Here is a 21319-nt window from a genome sequence, read left to right as displayed (position 1 = left end):
GGGACTTTGATTTCAAAATAATTAGAATAAACAGCAATTTATAGGTTGGTTAATTTACACTTTAATATAGTGCCTTTTTCCGGACAAGTGAACTTTAAAAAGGACTGAGTAAGTTGGGATTTAGTTCATTAAAAACAATAAATTGGGTTTTAGATTTAAATGAGGTAAAAATAATTAATCAGATTTTACATTTAAATTAGCCAAAATGAATAAATCTGGATGCAGGTTCGAAATAATTAGATTAATGGAAAGCGCTTTATAGGTTGGGCGATTCGCGGTTTTATATATTGTGCCTTTTTCCAGCACAAGTGAAATTTAAAAGTACTCACTAAATTGGGATTAAGTTTTACCGTTTTATTAAAAATAATGGATTTTAGATGTAAACCATATAAAAACAATGAATCGGGATTTACATTTAAATTAACTAAACATACTAAATTGAGCCTTGGACTGGAAATAATGAGATGAATAGAGTGCGATTTATAGGCTGGTCGATTCACAGTTGCATATATATATATATATATATATAGTGCCTTTTCAATTCGCCGGCCCCCGCCCTAACCGTTAAATAAACGGCGTATGGAGCTTCCGCATTTCCAGCGCCCACCTCTAATTCCGTGTCGCCCCTTTTTACCCCCGCGTGTGGCACGGAGCGCAGCGCGGCGTGGCGCGCCTCCTCACTCTGCCACAGTCCCTTTGCTGTTGGGCGCGCGCTCCCCGCTGTACGTACTGGCGCGCGCTCCCGTTGCCGCGCGCGCGTGCGTGTGTGTGTGTGTGCTCTGCTGTTGCTGCCCTTTGATCCCTGCATTAGTGTTAGTTAGGGGCTCGGAGACACACACATACACAGAGAGCAGCCATAGTCAAGACACAGCAACACCAGCACCACCACCGCCTCCTCCTGCTGCCGCTGCTCCCGCTACCCACTGCACACTCCAAACCCGGGGACAGCCAGGTGCACGACAAGTCCCTGCCATCAGACACTCGCACATCATTTCCATGGAGAACATCTTTTTTCACCTTATCCCTAAAACACGGAGGAGCATGTAATTAAACAGGGGTGAAAATGCCCAGGAGGAAGCAGGAGCAGCCCAAGCGCCTGCCTTCACGTAAGTCCATTTCTGCTTTTTTTTCTGCTTTTCCTTTTTTCCGGTGGCTCGCTGGGTGTTTGGCGCAGTAGTTTAGGGTTAAAGAGGTGAAACGGACAAAGGCACGGCGGAGGTGATTTCTCCCGTTTGGGCTAGGCAGCCATGTTGGCGAGGAGAAGCTTTCGAGCGCACCGCTAGCCCCCGTCCGCCGCGCCGCTGACTGATCGATCGAGAGCTCCCGTTCCCCTAAAGGTTGCGCTCAACCGCGTATCGGTAGGAAGTCAACGGCAACATTGTCGCCGAGCGGTTTCGTGAATCCGCAGCCATGAGGAGGAGGGGGTGTGGAGTGAGAGAGAGAGAGTGAGTGTGTGTGTGTGTATATAAGAGAGAGAGAGTGCGCGTGTCTGTGTGTCTCGCTCTCCCTCTCCGAAAGGGGAGGAACTCGAGAATGTGGCCGCAATGAAACGAAGGGTCACTCGGATCAGACGAGCCAGGCTAGACTCGGGCTTCGGTGCCTAAGCTGCGATCGTAACCGCTCCGAAAGCCAACCGCCAACTTCGCTTGCCAAACGCCTAACTTTCTTTAGTGGGGTCCTGGGCGGTCGAGGAAAGGGGGCTTAGGAGGTTGGGATTTTTTAACGATGAGGTATTTTTTTCCACCCCTCCCACTTCAGTCGGGTTCATCTGTGTCAAAGCCATGGTCGGTCACCTGAAGTTCAGGGCTGCCTCCCCTTTCTGTGTCCGCGTTGTGGCAGACAAATAGCGATCGATGGCGATCCGGCGAGGTGACACTCGTGCCCTAGAGACCCAGATGGAAAAGGGAGGCGGGAGGGAGCTGGCTGGCTGGCTGCGCCGATGGATTGCCACCCACACCAGGAGTCGTCCGTTAACGTTTCTCCTTCTGACCCTGCACGCGCTGTTCCGTCGCCGCTTTTTTTTTTTCCTTCTTCATCTGCAAAGCGAAGTGGGAAATGGGGGGGTTTGCTCGTGTCGCCGCTAGGGGGCCCCCAAAGGTAGTCGCTCAGGCTTCTTGAGTTCGGCAGATCTCATTGTTCGAGCTCGGTGGGGCCACACGTAGGCACGCTCCATTTCGCTTATTATTTTCTTGGAGAGGAGCTTGCTGGTGACAGATCCCATGTGTACTTCACACTCCCTGTATGGATTTGGCAGGGGAGGCACACCTCTGCGAAGGTCAACAGAATGTAAGCTATAGATAAAGAGGAAGATGCAAGAGTTTTTTGTTTTTTTTCCAGTTGATCCCAATTTAACCAGTGGTCCACATGTCTCAGCAGTTCTCTCTTATGGGCAGGATACTGATTCAGTTACCGGACTGGTTTATTCATTTATCAGACTGAAGCAGTGGCAGGTAGTGAAGGAGCAAACTCTGGGCAGGTTTATTTAGTGATGGTTGCAAGCTACAGTGCTTGTTTTTCAGGGTAAACAGTGACCTGTTTCGAGCTGGACAGGGGCATGGTCACCAGGCAGAACTGCATGTAGGTGATAACTGCTGTCATGACTGAGGAACGTTTGCACAGCCAAGAAATGTACAGTGGGGATGCAAAAGTTTGGGCAACCTTGTTAATTGTCATTATTTTCCTGTATAAATCGTTGGTTGTTACGATAAAAAATGTCAGTTAAATATATCATACAGGAGACACATACAGTGATATTTGAGAAGTGAAATGAAGTTTATTGGATTTACAGAAAGTGTGCACTAATTGTTCAAACAAAATCAGGCAGGTGCATAAATTTGGGCACCACAAAAAAGAAATGAAATCAATATTTAGTAGATCTGCCTTTTGCAGAAATTACAGCCTCTAAACGCTTCCTGTAGGTTCCAATGAGAGTCTGGATTGTGGTTGAAGGTATTTTGGACCATTCCTCTTTACAAAACATCTCAAGTTCATTCAGGTTTGATGGCTTCCGAGCATGGACAGCTCTCTTTAACTCACACCACAGATTTTCAATTCTATTCAGGTCTGGGGACTGAGATGGCCATTCCAGAACGTTGTACTTGTTCCTCTGCATGAATGCCTTAGTGGATTTTGAGCAGTGTTTGGTCGTTGTCTTGTTGAAAGATCCAGCCCGGCGCAGCTTCAGCTTTGTCACTGATTCCTGGACATTGGTCTCCAGAATCTGCTGATACTGAGTGGAATCCATGCGTCCCTCAACTTTGACAAGATTCCCAGTCCCTGCACTGGCCACACAGCCCACAGCATGATGGAACCACCACCATATTTTACTGTAGGTAGCAGGTGTTTTTCTTGGAATGCTGTGTTCTTTTTCCTCCATGCATAACGCCCTTGTTATGCCCAAATAACTCCATTTTAGTTTCATCAGTCCACAGCACCTTATTCCAAAATGAAGCTGGCTTGTCCAAATGTGCTTGAGCAGACCTCAAGCGGCTCTGTTTGTGCTTCCTCTTCATCACTCTCGCATACAGCATCTCCTTGTGTAAAGTCGCTGAATGGTTGAGCGATGCACAGTGACTCCATCTGCTGCAAGATGATGTTGTAGGTCTTTGGTGCTGGTCTGTGGGTTGACTCTGACTGTTCTCACCATTCGTCGCTTCTGTCTGTCCGAAATCTTTCTTGGTCTGCCACTTCGAGCCTTAACTTGAACTGAGCCTGTGGTCTTCCATTTCCTCAATATGTTCCTAACTGTGGAAACAGACAGCTTCAATCTCTGGGACAGCTTTCTGTATCCTTCCCTAAACCATGATGGTGAACAGTCTTTGTCTTCAGGTTATTTGAGAGTTGTTTTGTGACCCCCATGTTGCTACTCTTCAGAGAAAATTAAAGGAGGAGGAAACTTACAGTTGACCCCCTTAAATACTCGGATTCACCTGTGTATGTAGGTCAGGGGTCACTGAGCTTACCAAGCCAATTGGAGTTCCAATAATTAGTTCTAAAAGTATGGGAATCAATAAAATGACAACGGTGCCCAAATTTATGCACCTGCCTGATTTTGTTTGAACAATTATTGCACACTTTCTGTAAATCCAATAAACTTCATTTCACTTCTCAAATATCACTGTGTGTGTCTCCTGTATGATATATTTAACTGACATTTTTTATCGTAACAACCAACGATTTATACAGGAAAATAATGACTATTAACAAGGTTGCCCAAACTTTTGCATCCCACTGTATACATACAAAGTATTCAGTCCCCTTCACATTCTGCACACTATGTTGTGTTGTACATCTAATTTGAAATGATACTTTTGTCGACCATCGGTTGACACCAGTGGTTCTCAAGTTCAGTCTCGAATTGTCCCTGTGGTTGCAGGTTTTTGTTCCAACCCATTTCTAAATCATTCGGTTGTAGTTACCTTCAATGGATCTCATTGTTTAATTAGCTGACACCTTTTTTATTGTGCATTTTGAAAAAGAGAATAGTGTTAGATGCATACACACACATACACACAAACAGGAAATCAATACATATTTACTTTTTCCTCTGTATCAAGTCCTTACTTTCTTTTAATTTTTAAGTCTTCTTTTTCTGAGGAGTTTGCTTTCTTAAATGAATCCGAATCCCACAGGTAATCATGAACAGTGCAGACCCCAGCACAAATGGCACTGAAAGGAACTACTTTAGTGTTACCCACTTAGAAAGAACTTTGTGTCCCCCAGGGGAAATTTGGCTTTTTACAGAAGCTCTTTAATATCTAAATAGACAGATAAATATATATACAGTACAAACAACAGAATGACTAAAAAGAAGAAAATTAAAAAGAAAACTTTTTTCTTGGCAGTCCCAGTGAGGTGCTATACAGGCGTATTGCCTTTTGGTATAAAGGCGCCCACCGCAGCGTTTTGTGACACACGTCTATTGAATAATTTGTTAGCTGAAAGTCCTTGGAGAGAGGATGTGCCACATTGTTCATAATGTCACTTAGTTTTGTTTTAATTCTCTGCTCCACCACCACCACCACCACCACCACCTCCTCCTCCTCCTCCAGGGGGTCCAGAGTTCACCCCATAACTGAGCCTGCCTGTTTAGCTTGTTGATTCAATGGCCCTCTCTTGATGTGATGTTACCATCTCAACACATCATAGTCTGGACATCCCAGAGTTATAGAAGATAGGAAGCATGTCACTACCCACTTTGAAGGAAAAAGATCCCACTCTGCCCTTTCTTCTATTGCTCCTCTGTGTTACACTTGTGTGCTTGTCATATATATAAATGTCTGTTCGTAGATGTATGTGTGTGTGTCTGTCTGGCCCGGAAGTGAGAGGTGGTGTCGAGGTAAGGGCTCCATGTCCGAGGAAACAGAAAACTTGCTTCGCCTCTAATAACACAAGCGAGGCCAGCGCGTCGGCAACACAAAACCTCAGAAGAAAGACAAAGTCGCTTAGCCTCTAATGCACAAGTGATGCAAACACGTCTGCAAAACAAAACTTCCTAGGAGAGAGACACCCAGAGTAGTTCCTTTCAATTACCTGACATCTCTACATTTTAATGTTTCTTTCTGATGATTTCAGTAGTTTCTAGGACCCCAGGCTTTTTATAGCACGGGCTTACACAGCTACAGTAGTTAATACCTAATTGTCTAAGTTATCAGAGCATTAAAAAATAAAATAGGGAAAAAAAACGAATCTTCAGTACTTCCTTCAATAAAATATGGCATAATCAGTACTTCATTTTTGAATGGATGCAATAAAAGACACCTGTGTGGAGAGCACTTTGAGTAGTGAGAAAACGCTATATAAATGTAAAGTATTATTATTATTAGGAAACAATGGCCTACTTAGTTAAGGTATGAGTCCAATCAAGAGAAGAAATGATTTGGCACAAAAATCTGCAGTCACAGGCTGGCCATCAGGACTGAGCTTGAGAACCACTGATTGATGACAAAATGAAAATGTTTTTTAGAAGAATCTGCAAAACAATTTAAAAAATCAATCTCTCATTCATAGAAGTATTCAGATCCCTTTGCTTTCTTCACACTTTATTATGTTGTTGATTTTATTTTCAGTGGATAAATCTGCCATTTTTGTCCATCAGTCTACACTCAGTAACCCCTAATGAAATTATGAAAACATACAGTGCATCCGGAAAGTATTCACAGCGCATCACTATTTCCACATTTTGTTATGTTACAGCCTTATTCCAAAATGGATTAAATTCATTTTTTCCTCAGAATTCTACACACAACACCCCATAATGACAACGAGAAAAAAGTTAACTTGAGATTTTTGCAAATTTATTAAAAATAAAAAAACTGAGAAAGCACCTGTACATAAGTATTCACAGCCTTTGCCATGAAGCTCCAAATTGAGCTCAGGTGCATCCTGTTTCCCCTGATCATCCTTGAGATGTTTCTGCAGCTTCATTGGAGTCCACCTGTGGTCAATTCAGTTGATGTGACCTGATTTGGAAAGGCACACACCTGTCTATAGAAGGTCCCACAGTTGACAGTTCATGTCAGAGCACAAACAAAGCATGAAGTCAAAGGAATTGTCTGTAGACCTCCGAGACAGGATTGTCTCCAGGCACAAATCTGGGGAAGGTTACAGAAAAATGTCTGCTGCTTTGAAGGTCCCAATGAGCACAGTGGCCTTCATCGTCTGTAAGTGGAAGAAGTTCGAAACCACTAGGGCTCTTCCTAGAGCTGGCCGGCCATCTAAACTGAGCGATTGGGGGAGAAGGGCCTTAGTCAGGAGGGGAGCTTCAGAGGTCCTCTGTGGAGAGAGGAGAACCTTCCAGAAGGACAACCATCTCTGCAGCAATCCACCAATCAGGCCTGTATGGTAGAGTGGCCAGACGGAAGCCACTCCTTAGTAAAAAGCACATGGCAGCCCGCCTGGAGTTTGCTAAAAGGCACCTGAAGGACTCTCAGACCATGAGAAACAAAATTGTCTGGTCTGATGAGACAAAGATTGAACTCATTGGTGTGAATGCCAGGTGTCACGTTTGGAGGAAACCAGGCACCGCTCATTACCAGGCCAATACCATCCCTACAGTGAAGCATGGTGGTGGCAGCATCAGGAACTGGGAGACTAGTCAGGATAAAGGGAAAGATGACTGCAGCAATGTACAGAGACATCCTGGATTAAAACCTGCTCCAGAGCGCTCTTGACCTCAGACTGGGGCGACGGTTCATCTTTCAGCAGGACAACAACCCTAAGCACACAGCCAAGATATCAAAGGAGTGGCTTCAGGACAACTCTGTGTATGTCCTTGAGTGGCCCAGACTTGAATCTGATTGAACATCTCTGGAGAGATCTTAAAATGGCTGTGCACCGACGCTTCCCATCCAACCTGATGGAGCTTGAGAGGTGCTGCAAAGAGGAATGGGCGAAACTGGCCAAGGATAGGTGTGCCAAGCTTGTGGCATCATATTCAAAAGACTTGAGGCTGGAATTGCTGCCAAAGGTGCATCGACAAAGTGTTGAGCAAAGGCTGTGAATACTTATGGACATGGGATTTCTCAGTTTTTTTATTTTTAATAAATTTGCAAAAACCTCAAGTAAACTTTTTTCACGTTGTCATTATGGGGTGTTGTGTGTAAATTTTGAGGAAAAAATTAATTTAATCCATTTTGGAATAAGGCTGTAACATAACAAAATGTGGAATAAGTGATGCGCTGTGAATACTTTCCGGATGCACTGTATTTGCAGAAAGGTTTACAAATTAAAACAACAAGCTGAAATTTCTCTTTCATAGAGGTACTCGGACCCTTTGCTGTGGCCCTCCAAATTGCACTCTGGCGCCTCCTGTTTGCTTGAATTCCCATTGAGACTTGACTGATGTCCCAACAAATTCACACTGTATGTCGGGATAAAAAGCCAAGTCTTGAAGTCCAAGGATCTCTCTGTAGACCTCTAGGATTTAATTGTGGTGAGGATAAAGCCATTTCTGATGATTTAAGTGTTCCCAGGGGAATTGTGAAAAATAAGAAGTTTGGAACCACCAGGATTCTTCTTAGAGTTGGCCCAGTGTGTAACTGGGCAAGAGGGGCATTGGTCAGGAGACTGGGAACCCAATGGTCACTGTAACAGAGCTTCAGATGTCCTCTTCTAAGATGGGAGAACCTGTCGAAAAGATGACCATAACAGCAGCACTCTATTAATTGGACATTTATGGTTGAGGGGCTAGGCAGTCAAAGGCAAATAAGGGCAAATAACAGTTTAAAGGTCTCTTAAAGCGTGAGAGGGAAAAGGTCCTGTGATCTGATGAGACAAACATTGAACTGTTTGGGCAGAACTCCAAGCACTATGTCTGGTGAGGACCAGGCAGTGCTAATCACCTGTCTAATACCTAACCCCACTGTGAATTAGCAGGTGGTGGCCGCATCGTGGTATGGGGTGTCTCTCAGCTGCAGGGAAAGGGAGACTGGTAAAAATTGAGGGAAGGATGAATACTTTCTGAAAAGGCTGGCATCCTTCAACATCTGCAGTAAGATGCTGCAGATGTTCTACCAGACGGTTGTGGCGAGTGTCCTCTTCTACGCGGTGGTGTGTGTAAATTTTTTTTTCCAATTTATGCTGGGGTGGCAGCATAAAGATGAAAGACGCCTCACGCCTGGACAAACTTGTTAAGAAGGCAGGCTCTATTGTAGGATTAAAGTTGGACAGTTTAACATCTGTGGCAGAGCGACGGGCACTAAGCAAACTCCTGTCAATCATGAAGAATCCACTGCATCCACTGAACAGTGTCATCTCCAGGCAGAGGAGTAGCTTCAGTGACAGACTTTTGTCACCATCCTGCTCCACTGACAGACTGAGGAGACCCCACACTATACGACTCTTCAATTCCACCCGGGGGAGTAAATGCTAACATTAATTTTATTTTTATTTTTTTCATTTTATTACTATTTAATTTAATATTGTTTCTTTGTATCAGTATACTGCTGGTGGATTATGTGAATTTCCCCTTGGGATTAATAAAGTATCTATCTATCTATCTATCATATAGTGCCTTTTACACTATCTATCCATCCATCCATCCAAATACAGAGAGGCCCTACTCCAGAGTGCACACCATCGCAGACTGGGACGACACTTCACCTTTCAGCACAATAGTGACTGTCCTTGAAAGGCCCGGCCTTAAACCCCATGTGAACATGAGTGGCAAGACCTGAAGATGGTAATTTACAGAGGCTTCCCATCTGATCTAATGGAGCTTGAAAGGATCTGCTGGGAAGAATGGGATCAACCTCCCAAATTCTGGTGTAAAACTAACTGGAAAAGACTGGAACCTATAAATGCTGCCCAACAGGCTTCTACAAAGTACTCAATTAAAGGCCTCAATGCTTATAGGAATGAGAGATTTCAGTTTTTGATTTTTAATCAACTAGGGGGCTTTGCCCCCTGCTCGCTTCGCTCGCCAACCCCCGTATTTGGTTTTCCGGATTTATGCTTTTAAGATTTTTTGTTTTCTTTGAATTGTTGCTATTTCATTAGTTTCACTTTTATTTCAGAACGTCTGTAAAAACAAGATTTGGAATCTTGCGAGTCCCAATATGCTGAATCTTTTTAATGAGGTCAGTGAGACTTGTGTTTAATGACTTTGTACCATAATTCAGGATAGCTTTCTCTGTTTGGAATTTCAGCACAGACAAAACGATCGACATCATCAGCAGTTAATCTTTTTTTTTAACGAAGTAACCAATAAATGCATGTGAGGTAAACTCCGTTTTTGAAATTCTCAAGATTCAAGATTCTTTATTTGTCACATGCATTGTTATACAGGACAACGCCCAGTGAAATGCATCCTGATCCGCTTATCAAAAACTCTACAAAGTTAGAAGAATATCAGCTTGATTAACAAAAAGTCGTAGATTGAAAGATAACAGTATAGTAGAACGTAATAAATACATACAATTATGTGAATAAAGTAGAATTAAATGTTAAGGTGCAATAGTGCAGTGATTATTGTGCAAAACCAGAGTTCAACAGGTGCATAGTTAAATGAGGCAGTTTGTTTGTTTGCACTCCTGCGATCTTTACTTTCTTTTTTTTTTTTATACTTTCTAATTTTCTTACTTTCATATCCTTTAACTTTCTCCACACGTGTATCGCGCAAACTTTTTTTTTGACCCTTTCGAATTCCACTGCTTTCGTAATCTCTAACCTGCTCTGCATGTGTTTAGCACCGACGTTTGTGAATGTCTTTATGAAGTTCTACTTTGTCTTTTACTCTTTGTCTTTTAATTCTGAGCTCGATTGGAGGTGCTTTTTTTTTTTTTTCCAATTCCACTTGTTCCGAGCTGATAATTACTTTCATTATTTTCAGAATTTGCACCTCGATTTTTCTTTTTTGCTCTTTTCTTCTTTCCAAAGCTTTTGAGTCTCTTTTCTCCGCTTTGCCGCCTTTTTTGCTTACTCGTCGACGTTTCATTTATAACGTACTGTCCTTATACGCTTTATATGCGCTGAGAGCCCTGGGTCTGTGTGTACTCGAATCGTTTAGACGACTGAATGCTTTGCTGTCTTTTGGCTTATTTGATATTGGTTGTAAGTAGGGCGTGTCTTGCAAGAATCTCATATTCTACGTCATGGCGAGACGGTCCTGGGTCAGTCTCTTGGCACAAAGTCTCATGTTTGAGGTCCCTGCGAGATGCTCTGTGGCCAATCTCTTTCATCTCGCGGCTTCTTTTAAATGTCTTCCTTGATCTTAACGTGAAGATCACGTCTCGACGCCCTTCTGTTTCTCTCCAGGATTTTTTTTTTTTATAATAGTTTTGCAAACCTTTCTTTTTGTCGTTTTGGGTTATTGAGTGTAGATTGATGGGCAGAATCAGCAAATGTATTCATTTAAAATGAAATCCACAACCCAATAAAGTATTCAGAAAGTGCACGGTCAGAGTACTTTTTGGATTCACTGTAGATGTGCTCACTGCTGGGGACCGGATGTCATTTGGGTGACCTGTCCTAGCAGAGAACAGAATGTCGGAATTGAAAGCAGGCCAGTTCACTGGTGATGCCTGAGTTCTGGTTCAGTGAACAGAGTTGGTGGAAAATCATTTAGTGAACCAGTGTGCTTCACATGGCCAACAGAGTGATGAAGCCCTCCCTGGTCTTGTGGGTACAGTTTGAGTGCTGAAAACTCACAGATCCTGTGGTCAGACTTTATCCTTGTTGAGTTTGCTTGTTCTATCTGTGTCTGTGTGGATTTTTCTCTGGGTTGTCAAATTTTTCCTTCCACATCCCCAAGGACATGCTGATTAAATTAACTGATAATTCCAAAATTCAGAGTGTGGGTGTGTAGTCCCTGTGTTTGTATAATCACCCTGTCTCGTTTTGATTTCTTCCTTGTGCTGTTCAGAATAGGCTGAGGCCTACCATGACCCTGAAGAGGGATAAGTAGAATGTTACGTTATGCAATAAAAAAGTGCAAAATCCTCCAACAAAGCTTTTGTTTTATATTCTCCACTAGCAAAAAACCCGCGCTTCGCAGTGGCTAAGTACTGCCTTAAAATTTTTATTAAGAAGAAAATTAAACCTTTTTGAACTGAGAGATACTATACCAATAATTATTTGTTAAGGATCTCTCTGTATACCACATTGTGAGTTCAGTCCTCCGGTTGTAACATGACCAAGCTGTACGCTGAGCTTACTCTTGAGTATGAGTTTTATGGTTTGTTTCAATTACGACAGTATTTGTAGGACTTGTGTTGAAGAGACATTCGGCATCTGTCAAGCGTTGTAAGCACACAACCGGTTTCATCGATAACTTCACATCCAGCTTTTGAGAGTTTAAACATTTCTAAACATCAAAGTGTCCACTACTGAAATCGTCACCTGTCAATCTAAGATGTTTAAGAGGCATTGGCGGTTGTCAAAAGGTGTAAAATATTTGGCCATTTCAGTAAGTACACTTGAAAGTGACAACCGAACAATTTACCGGCAGCCATCAACTCACATGCAGAACCATAGGTGAAGGGCTTAAGCATTTCACTCTTCTAGTGCTCCTGTGTAGTTTAATTATCTCCTGTACCGTCATCAGTCCACACCTTGAACCTGTCCCAGTCATTCAATACATAAGACACAATGTTCCTCCGGATATCAAGAGTGAGCCTGATATGGCCGTGCAATATGTAACAAAGAGAATGGAAAAGATACTTAATCACTCGGTAAGTGACAGTTCTTTGATCGATGGTGATCACCGCGATAGACATGTAATGGGGGTACGGTTGGAATGATAAAGGAAATGGGTACCTGAACAATGTAAAGTAAGTCTAAAATACCTACACAATAACTATAATCGTAATAAACGAACAATAAAACAGCGAAAAAGCCGTGGATTAAATAAAAAGGCTGTAGTTATCAGTAGGGAGACGAGAATCCCGTGGCGAAGCAAGGAAGGGAATGTAGAGACCTGAGCGACGGACGACCTTATATAGGCAGGCAGCCAACAACGTGGGAGGCGTTGGGATGGGGACCAACGCCCCACACGTGACCGAGCTGCAGGCTATAGGCGATATATATGCGTAAGTAGGATTCAGTTAGCGTTGGGAACCCGCGTACCAAATTTTTTGAAGATGGGCCCATAAGTAACAAAGACCATTGAAAAGTTCAATATGGCTGCTGACAGTGGTATCATACCACCGAAGTAAGTACGTACATTGGTTTCGGTTAGCGCAGGGAAGCCGCCTACGAAATTTCGTGAAGATGGGACCATAAAGAAGTAAGTTCAACATGGCGGACGCTGTCGACCATTATGACCATTACGTGTAGAATTTCAAAATGAAACCTGCTTAACTTTTGTAAGTAATCTGTAAGGAATGAGCCTGCCAAATTTCAGCCTTCTACCTAAACGGGAAGTTGGAGAATTAGTGACGTTGGAAAGTTCAATATGGCGGCTGACAGTGGCGTTATACCACCGAAATAAGTACGTACATTGGTTTCGGTTAGCGCAGGGAAGCCACCTACCAAATTTCGTGAAGATGGGGTCAGCCTTCTACCTACACGGGAAGTTGGAAAATTAGTGACGTTGGAAAGTTCAATATGGCGGCCGACAGTGGTGTCATACCATCGAAATATGTATGTACATTAGTTTCGGTTAGCGCAGGGAAGCCGCCTATCAAATTTCGTGAAGATGGGGCCATAAATAAGAAAGTTCAACATGGCGGACGTTGTCGACCGTTATGACCGTTACGTGTAGAATTTCAAAATGAAACCTGCCCAGCTTTTGTAAGTAAGCTGTAAGGAATGAGCCTGCCAAATTTCAGCCTTCTACCTACACGGGAAGTTGGAGAATTAGTGATGAGTGAGTGAGTGAGTCAGTCATTCAGTCAGTCAGTGAGGGCTTTGCCTTTTATTAGTATAGATTGTCAGATAAGGTAACAAATGCAAGTTGGTAACTGAAAGAATGAGATCACAAGAACAAATGGCCATTGTGAGGTTCTTTTATGGGGATGCTGTCCTTGCTCAGTTAATGCAGTTGGTTGATACAGAAGGACCTCTGAGTAGAACTGCTGCCCAATGGAACAAGAGTGGTGGTTTATTCGTGTAGTTGGGGTGACCTGGTGTGTTTACAAGTCATGGCCAACAGGGAGAAAACCCAAAGGTCCAGGAATCTCCTAAATGGACTGGGAACATCTGGGAGTTCTCCATGTGGAGGCGATGGAGAAAGTTATTTAAGAACTGGTTTGCCAAGCTCAGCATTCTGCCATGATGATGATACTACATGCTACAGGGCTGGAAGAAAATTAGCACTGCATGGTGGTCCTTAAATGACTGGACAGAGTACAGGGCTAGTGACCAGTTAGGAAGCTTCAGTCAGGTGCAATAGTTGGATGCCAAGTATCAGTACTGGGAGGTCCATTTTGAACTGTCATGGCTGATCAGCACTCTGAACCTGCGCTCACTGTAGAGTGCCCTATAAAAATTAATGCAATAACTTGCTTGGCTCAATGGATTTACATGTTTTGGAAGCAGGTACAGCCTTTTCTGAAGATAGGACAAAGCTTCACTGACGAGATGCATCAACCTGCAGAGCCACAGCGCCATACGTCACTGCAGGTCTATGCCGGCAGTTTCAGGGCAGAAGTGACCTCACCGCATGTCTAGACCAGCATTTTGGTAATAAATGTTTATAGCTCATCACAAGTCAAAAGTTCAAGTTCAAGAATATTTATTATCATTTCATCCATATACAGTAGTACAGCATACTGTGAAGCGAAACAACGTTCCTCCAGGACCATGGTGCTACATAGAACACAGGACAACAAAGAATCCACAACACATAACAAAAAGATACATAATGTATAACAAGGTGTGTGTGAGTGAAATGTGTAAACATGTGCAACACTGCAGAACAGACCACATATATCAGATATCAGACCGGACCATGAGTGTTCAGGAATCTGACTGCTTGGGGGAAGAAACTGTTACACATTGTGGTGGTGAGGGCCCGAATGCTTCGGTACCTTTTTCCCAATGGTAGGAGTGTAAACAGTGAATGTGAAGGGTGTGTTGGATCATTCACAATGCTGGTGGCTTTGCGGATGCAGCGTGTGGTGTGAATGTCCATGATGAATGAAGAGAGACACCAATGATCTTCTCGGCTGTCTTCACTATCTGTTGTAGGGCTTTACGATCCCTGACCGTACAATTTCCAAACCAGACAGTGATGCAGTTGCTCAGGATGTTTTCTATGGTTCCTCCGTATAGGGTGGTCCAGATCTAATTATGCAATTTTCATTATGCTATAACTTAAGTTTATTACATATAAAATCACCTGAAAAATCCCGGACCATCGAGAAGTGTGCGAACTGACGACATGACGTCTTTGCACAAAACTGGAATCATCCCCGCATAAATCAAAGTCATCTAGATGATCTGGATCTGCATAATTAGATCTGGACCACCCTGTAGAATGTTGTTAGAGTAGCTGATGGAAGATGGGCTTTCTTCAGCCTACGCAGGAAGTAGAGCCGCTGCTGGGCTTTCTTGGCTGAAGAGCTGGTGTTGTGTAACCAGGTGAGGTTCTCTGCCAGGTGGACACCCAGGAATTTGGTGCTATTGACGACCTCCACAGTTGAGCCGTCAATGTTCAGTGACAGATGGTCACTCTTAGTCTTCCTAAAGTCAACTATCATCTCCTTTGTTTTGTCTACATTCAGAGACGGGCTTTTGGCTTTATACCAGTCCATTAACCACATTGTTGTTGCTGATGAGACCCACCACAGTCGTGTCATCGGCGAATTTTATGAATTTTAAACACCTAACCTTAACATTAACTAACCCCTACACTCTAACCATATTAAACCCTAACCTTAACTGCTGGTGTAGATCTGCGGTAACGTATGGTGCTCTGATTATGCAGTTGGATAGTATTGCCACTGGCACCTCAGGGCAGCATGTAGATTCATTCATGAATGATGATGGAATATAGAATCACTGGACTGGGAGCCAGATTGATTTAAGATGGCAAGATAACACGCGGGTACACTTGAGCCTCAGGGTTACATGCTGGTTCATCCACATGCACAATTCTTCTTTAGTGGCCTGTTCAAGCTAAAAGCAGATATTCTCACCACTAAAAACTGTGGACACAGACTCATTCACCTTGAGTGTGAAAGTTGGTGAACGAGTTTGACTACATGGATGCTACTTGGTTTAGAGCTGATTAAAGGCTTAGGAATTTGGGTGGCACTAGTCTGGACCCCCTGGAGGTGGTAGCAAAGGGGAGAATGAAAACAAAACTGAGTGCCATTATGAACAATGTTGCGCATCGTTCATCTGACACACCAACACTGAGGAGATTCAGCAGACGAATTAATCAGCATAAGTGTGTCAAGAAAAGTGACAAGGGGCTTTGTTTATACCCACAGCATTATGCCTGTATAGCGCCTCACTGGGACCATAAGATCTTAACTTTTTCTTCCTTTTTAGTCATTCTAGTGTGTGTTCACACCATAGTGTGTTTCTGTATTTATTTATTGAGATTCTGTAAAAAAAAAAGTCAAATTTGCCCCTGGGAAATAAATCTATCTATCTATCTATTATATAGTGCCTTTCACCTCTATCTATCTATCTATTATATAGTGCCTTTCACCTCTATCTATCTTTTATATAGTGCCTTTCGCATCTATCTATCTATCTATCTATCTTAGTGTTTTCTGGCTTATTGAACCTCAGCTTTCCTGAATAAAAAAGTCAAATTTGCCCCCGGGAAATAAATCCTCTCTATCTCTATCTCTATCTCTATCTCTATCACAATTTTTGATGTGGTATGATAGCAGCATTTTGTTAATTTTGGAACCACAAATAAATGGTAGTTTTCAAGTACCACATGATTGGAACTCCAAGGAGTATCGTCTACAGTCTGACTTTTAATATACATGTTAAATCTAGCTTGAATCATCAAGGGGCCCACACTGCTTTTCGAACATCGAGCTGAATAGCCCAAAGAGGAGTCTCCTCTTACAGATTTGCAGAGTGCGGTGTAGAAGCGAGGCGCAATTTTGCGGCAGAGCAGGGAGGTGTGCATTAATGCAGGCTGTGGGAAAAAGAAAATAGTAAATGGTAGTGGTCAGACGCCTCAATTTTCTGTCATATTTAAGTGTGGTCCGAACTCCAAGGGGAACCCAATTCAAACCTGTGTTAATGATATCTTGCTGGATAGTCCCAAGAGACGGTCCAGAGTGCAGAGTGTGGTGCAGAGGTGCACAATTGTGCAGCAGAGGATTAAGATGTGCATGAATGCTGGCTTGGCACAACAGGGTAGATGAAGCAGATTCAGCGGTCCATGATGTCTGAATGCAGGGTCATTGACTTGTGTACATGGTGGTAAAGATCTAATTATGCAGATCCAGATCGTCTGGATGACTTTGATTTATGCGGGGACGATTCCAGTTTGGCGCAAAGACGATTCTTCATGTCGTCAGTTTCGCACACATGTCAATGGTCTGGGATTTTTCAGGTGATTTTCTATGTAATAACTTAAGTTTATAGCGTAATAAAAATTGCATAATTAAATCTGGACCACCCTATATTATCTAGCCTTATAGGGAGTGGACACTTGTTCTTTTAGACCTTAGGAGCTGAAATCGGGCTCCATCATAGTCTTAAGGCTACATACATCCGCTACTGTTCTGCCAGCGAAATGAGCAGAGAGAAATATTGGAACACATGGGACCGGGTTAATGAAACAAGACGCAGTCAGGATTCACAGTCAAAACTGTACACCAAAGGTCAAAATGTAATGGAAAATCTGTAGTCTAAAGAAATCACAAATATCTGTAAGCAGAAACACAAAGACATGTATGTTAGAAAACGTTGTGTATTTATTTTTTTTCGGATACTGACCTGTGTGTTGACCTGGCAAGAAATAGAATCACGTTACTGACATCAAATATCATGCAGGGCCCTCTTACCTACAACTAGGAACAATGTCCTAGCCCCAAAGTTCATAAAATGGTGGCACCCATAGAATTAACAAGAGAGTGGAACTTTTAATCAGAACTTGCAGTAATTAATCAATGATGCTGGAAATGTTCTTTGTGGCATGACACAAAATTAATCATTTCTAAGACTTCACTAGAGGCTGGGGAAAAAAAAAAAGTAGAAAATGATTATTAAGGGCAGAGACTCATAAGTGTCACCGTGGACAGGTGTAAGTACCTGTCATGACTGAGGACACAATGCCAGGTCTTTAAGGGTGTACTCACACTAGGCACCTTTGGTCAGTACCGTGCCCAACCACGATTGTTCCCCGATGGCCTGCACTCCCACTGTGCATAACGTTCTGGGCCTGGGCACGCTTTCGTCATGATCAGAAGGCTTTGTGTGAATCCAAAGCAGGATATGAACACTGTGTGACAGCATGCACGTCAAAATGATTTTTCTTATTTTATGGTTGTTTCGGAGTCGTGGAGGGCAGGATAACGTTCTACGCTCATACAGATTTATTGAGTGTTGCTGTTAATCGTGCTGCACGTCCGAGAAGATTTTTATGGTGACAAATGATGTTAAAGGAGGAATTTACAGCTTTTCTCGCCAACTACAATTCACGTTCACATATAAGGTGAAAATAAACACCTGTTTTTATCTCAAAAGCTATTAAATGAAATGAGAATTGCACTATCTGACTTGTCGCATCATTGACGTCATTCGGGCATATTTAGCGATCACACTGTTCCTGAATGCTACTGAACTGTGCTCAGGCCCACCTCTTCCAAGAGGGCCAGGGCATGGTACGGAGCGATCACAGTAGTCAAACGAACCAGAGTTTGCGGGGTTGCATGCCGAGAAATGTGTTTGGTCATGGAACAAAATGCCAGTGTGAGTACACCCTAAATCCTCAAAGGAGAATGGACCTCCTTTGTGTAGGTGTAAATTTGTCTAGTGATGAACTCACTCAACCTTACCTCCTTGTGGTGTGGGGCAGATATTTAAATCAAGATAACAAAAAGATGCATTTTACTAGAAACAAAAACAACTGATTAAACACAGAAGGCTGGAAGGGAAGCTTACAGGCAAGAAGGCTGCAACTTCAGGGCCTAACCCATTCTCAGGGCCTAAGAGAAGCCATGAATATGAGGGTAATCAAACCCCATTTCCATGACCAAGCCCACAAAACCAAAAAGGGGAGTCAGGAGCACAAGAGCTAATCAAATGAACAACTCTGAGCTCCTTCCTGCATTCTTTACCAAGATAAGGCCTGCACAGAAACAATTCTGCTTCGTAATACAATACAGGAAATGGAGGGTGCCTTGGATGTTGGAAGTCCTTACCACTTCCTTCTGGGACCCCTGTCCATTCCAGAGAACCTTTGGAACAGGAGTGTTTCCCAAATAATCAAACCATAGAACTGAAGGTTAAGCTTCGTTAAAGCCAGAAATCTTTATGTGGGTCCATTTATAACTGAGGCAAGAGTGTAACCTTTTTGACCAGGCAGGACTGAATTGGGTGTTTGTGGCTGCAATGCAGGTCCACTCATGTGTCAGGACTTGATGAAGATTCACAGTCCACACCCAGCTTCATTTACAGGTGATGATGGACGATACTATGGTGACCAGGAGCTGAACTGTGTTTTCAGAACATTAGAACAATCTGGACGAGAGCAGGCTATTCAGCTCCGCAAAGCTCGCCAGTCCTGTCCACTTCATTCGTCTAACATAACATCAGGTTAAGCTTTGAGATTTCCTAAAGTCCTAATGTATACCATACTACTTGGTCACTTATGTCTGTGGTTCTCTTTATAAAGAAAAATCCCTAATGTTTGTGTGAAATTTTTACCTTTTACAAGTTTCCAACTGTGAACACCGTGTTGCTGAACTCATTTTAAAGTCACCGTCTCAATCCACTGGACTAATTCCCTTCATAATGTTAAACACTTCAATCATATCACCTCTTAATCTTCTTTTGCTTAAACTGTATAGGCTCAGCTCTTTTAATATTACCTCATAACTCATCCCCTGTAGCCCTGAATCAGCCTTGTCGCTCTTCTCTGGACCTTTTCTAGTGCTGTTATGTCCTTTTTGTAGCCTGGAGACCAAAACTGCACCCAGGACTCCAGACGAGGCCTCACCAGTGTGTAATAAAGCTTGAGCTGAACCTCCTGTGACTTGTACTCCACACATCAAGGCGCTATATAACCTGAGAGTCTGTTAGCCTTCTTAATGGCTTGTCTGGCAGTTGATAGAGTCAAGTCCTCTATGACTCCTAAGTCCTTCTCATAAGGTGGACTTTTAGATTTTTAGACCTCCCATCGTGTGTTCAAACCTCACGTTTTTCCTTCCTATGTTTACCAATTTATATTTCCTTACATTACATTTTCTTTTGTTTAAACTGTAAAGGCTCTGCTCTTTTAATCTTTCCTCATAACTCATCCCCTGTAGCCCTGAATCAGCCAAGTTGCTCTTCACTGGACTTTCTCTAGCACTGCTATGTCCCTTTTGTAGTCCATAGACCAAAACTGCACCCAGGTCTCCAGATGAGGCTTCACCAGTGTGTTATAAAGCTTGAGCAGAACCTCCTGTGACTTGTACTTCACATGTCAAGGCGCTATATAACCTGACAGTCTGTTAGTGTTCTTAGTGGCTTGTCTGGCAGTCGATAGTGACGAGTCCACTACGACTCCTAAATCCTTCTCATAAGGTGGACTTTTTGATTTTTTAGACTCCCATCGTGTATTCAAACCTCACATTTTTCTTTCCTATGTTTAACAATTTACATTTACTTACATTTTATTTTCCTTAAACTGTAAAGCCTCAGCTCTTTTAATCTTTCCTCATAACTCATCCCCTGTAGCCCTGAATCATCCAAGTCGCTCTTCTCTGGACTTTCTCTAGCACTGCTATGTCCCTTTTGTAGTCCATAGACCAAAACTGCACCCAGGACTCCAGATGAGGTCTCACCAGTGAGCAGCACCTCCTGTGACTTGTACTCCACATGTCAAGGCGCTATATAACCTGACATTCTGTTTTCCTTCTTAATGGCTTGTCTGGCAGTTGATAGTGTCGAGTCCACCACGACTCCTAAATCCTTCTCATTAGGTGGACTTTTGATTTTTAGACCTCCCATTGTGTATTCAAACTTCACATTTTTACTCCCGGCTTGTAATTCTTTACATTTACTTACATTAAACTTCATCGGTCACAGACCTTCCCAAGCATGTCTGCTGTCCAAGTCCCTCTGTGATGATTCAACAGATTCTTGATTATCTGCCAATCCACCTATCTTGATATCATCTACAAACTTAACTAGCTTTTATTTATATTTCTATCCAAATCATTTATTTATGTTAAAAATAGCAGCAGCCCCAGCACTGACCCCTGCTGGTCTCCTCTCTTAACTTCACCTGATTCCGATAAGGTTCCTCACCCCATCACTTTCTGCTTCCTGTGTCTGAGAGAATCCTGCACCCGTCTACACACCACACCCTGAACTCCCACTTCTCTTAGTTTGATGCCCAACATCTCATGTAGCACCTTATCAAATATTTTCTGAAAGTCAAGATAAATAATATCATGTGTTTGTCTTTGATCGTATCCTTTAGTTGCTTCCTCATAGAATTCCAGCATTTTATTCAAACACGACCTTCCTCAATCATTCGGTAAAACTCCTGCTCTTACCAGGTGTTTCTCAATCAATAATTCCTTCCATCAGTTTTCCTGTAATGCATGTTAAGCTTACTAGCCTATAGTTATCTGGATCGGCCCTCCTCACTCACACGCCAGCCACTGAGTTGCTCTACCTCTCGCCACATGTAGGAGCGTACCTTGCCACTGCTTAGCTAGCGATACCTGTTTGTTCAGCAGACATTATCATC

At 42.9% G+C, this 21319-nt stretch overlaps 1 protein-coding gene across 3 annotated transcripts in view; it reads left to right on the top strand.

The window, feature by feature from the left end:
- The first annotated feature begins 675 nt into the window (after window positions 1-675).
- znf827 (zinc finger protein 827) overlaps window positions 676-21319 on the top strand; it is a 224708-nt gene continuing 204064 nt past the window's right edge. For 2 of the 3 annotated variants that reach the window (XM_039750211.1, XM_039750209.1), the window contains exon 1: window positions 677-1106. In XM_039750211.1, coding sequence (XP_039606145.1) covers window positions 1064-1106 — 43 coding nt within the window. In that variant the 5' untranslated portion in view covers window positions 677-1063. Of the gene's footprint in view, window positions 1107-21319 lie in introns of all 3 variants that reach the window. The other variant, XM_039750210.1, reaches the window with a different exon arrangement.

Source organism: Polypterus senegalus, chromosome 4, assembly GCF_016835505.1.
Source record: "Polypterus senegalus isolate Bchr_013 chromosome 4, ASM1683550v1, whole genome shotgun sequence".
NCBI classification, from domain to species: Eukaryota; Metazoa; Chordata; class Cladistia; order Polypteriformes; family Polypteridae; genus Polypterus; species Polypterus senegalus.
Note: the sequence above shows the minus strand (reverse complement) of the source record. Positions and strands in the feature narration are given on the sequence as shown.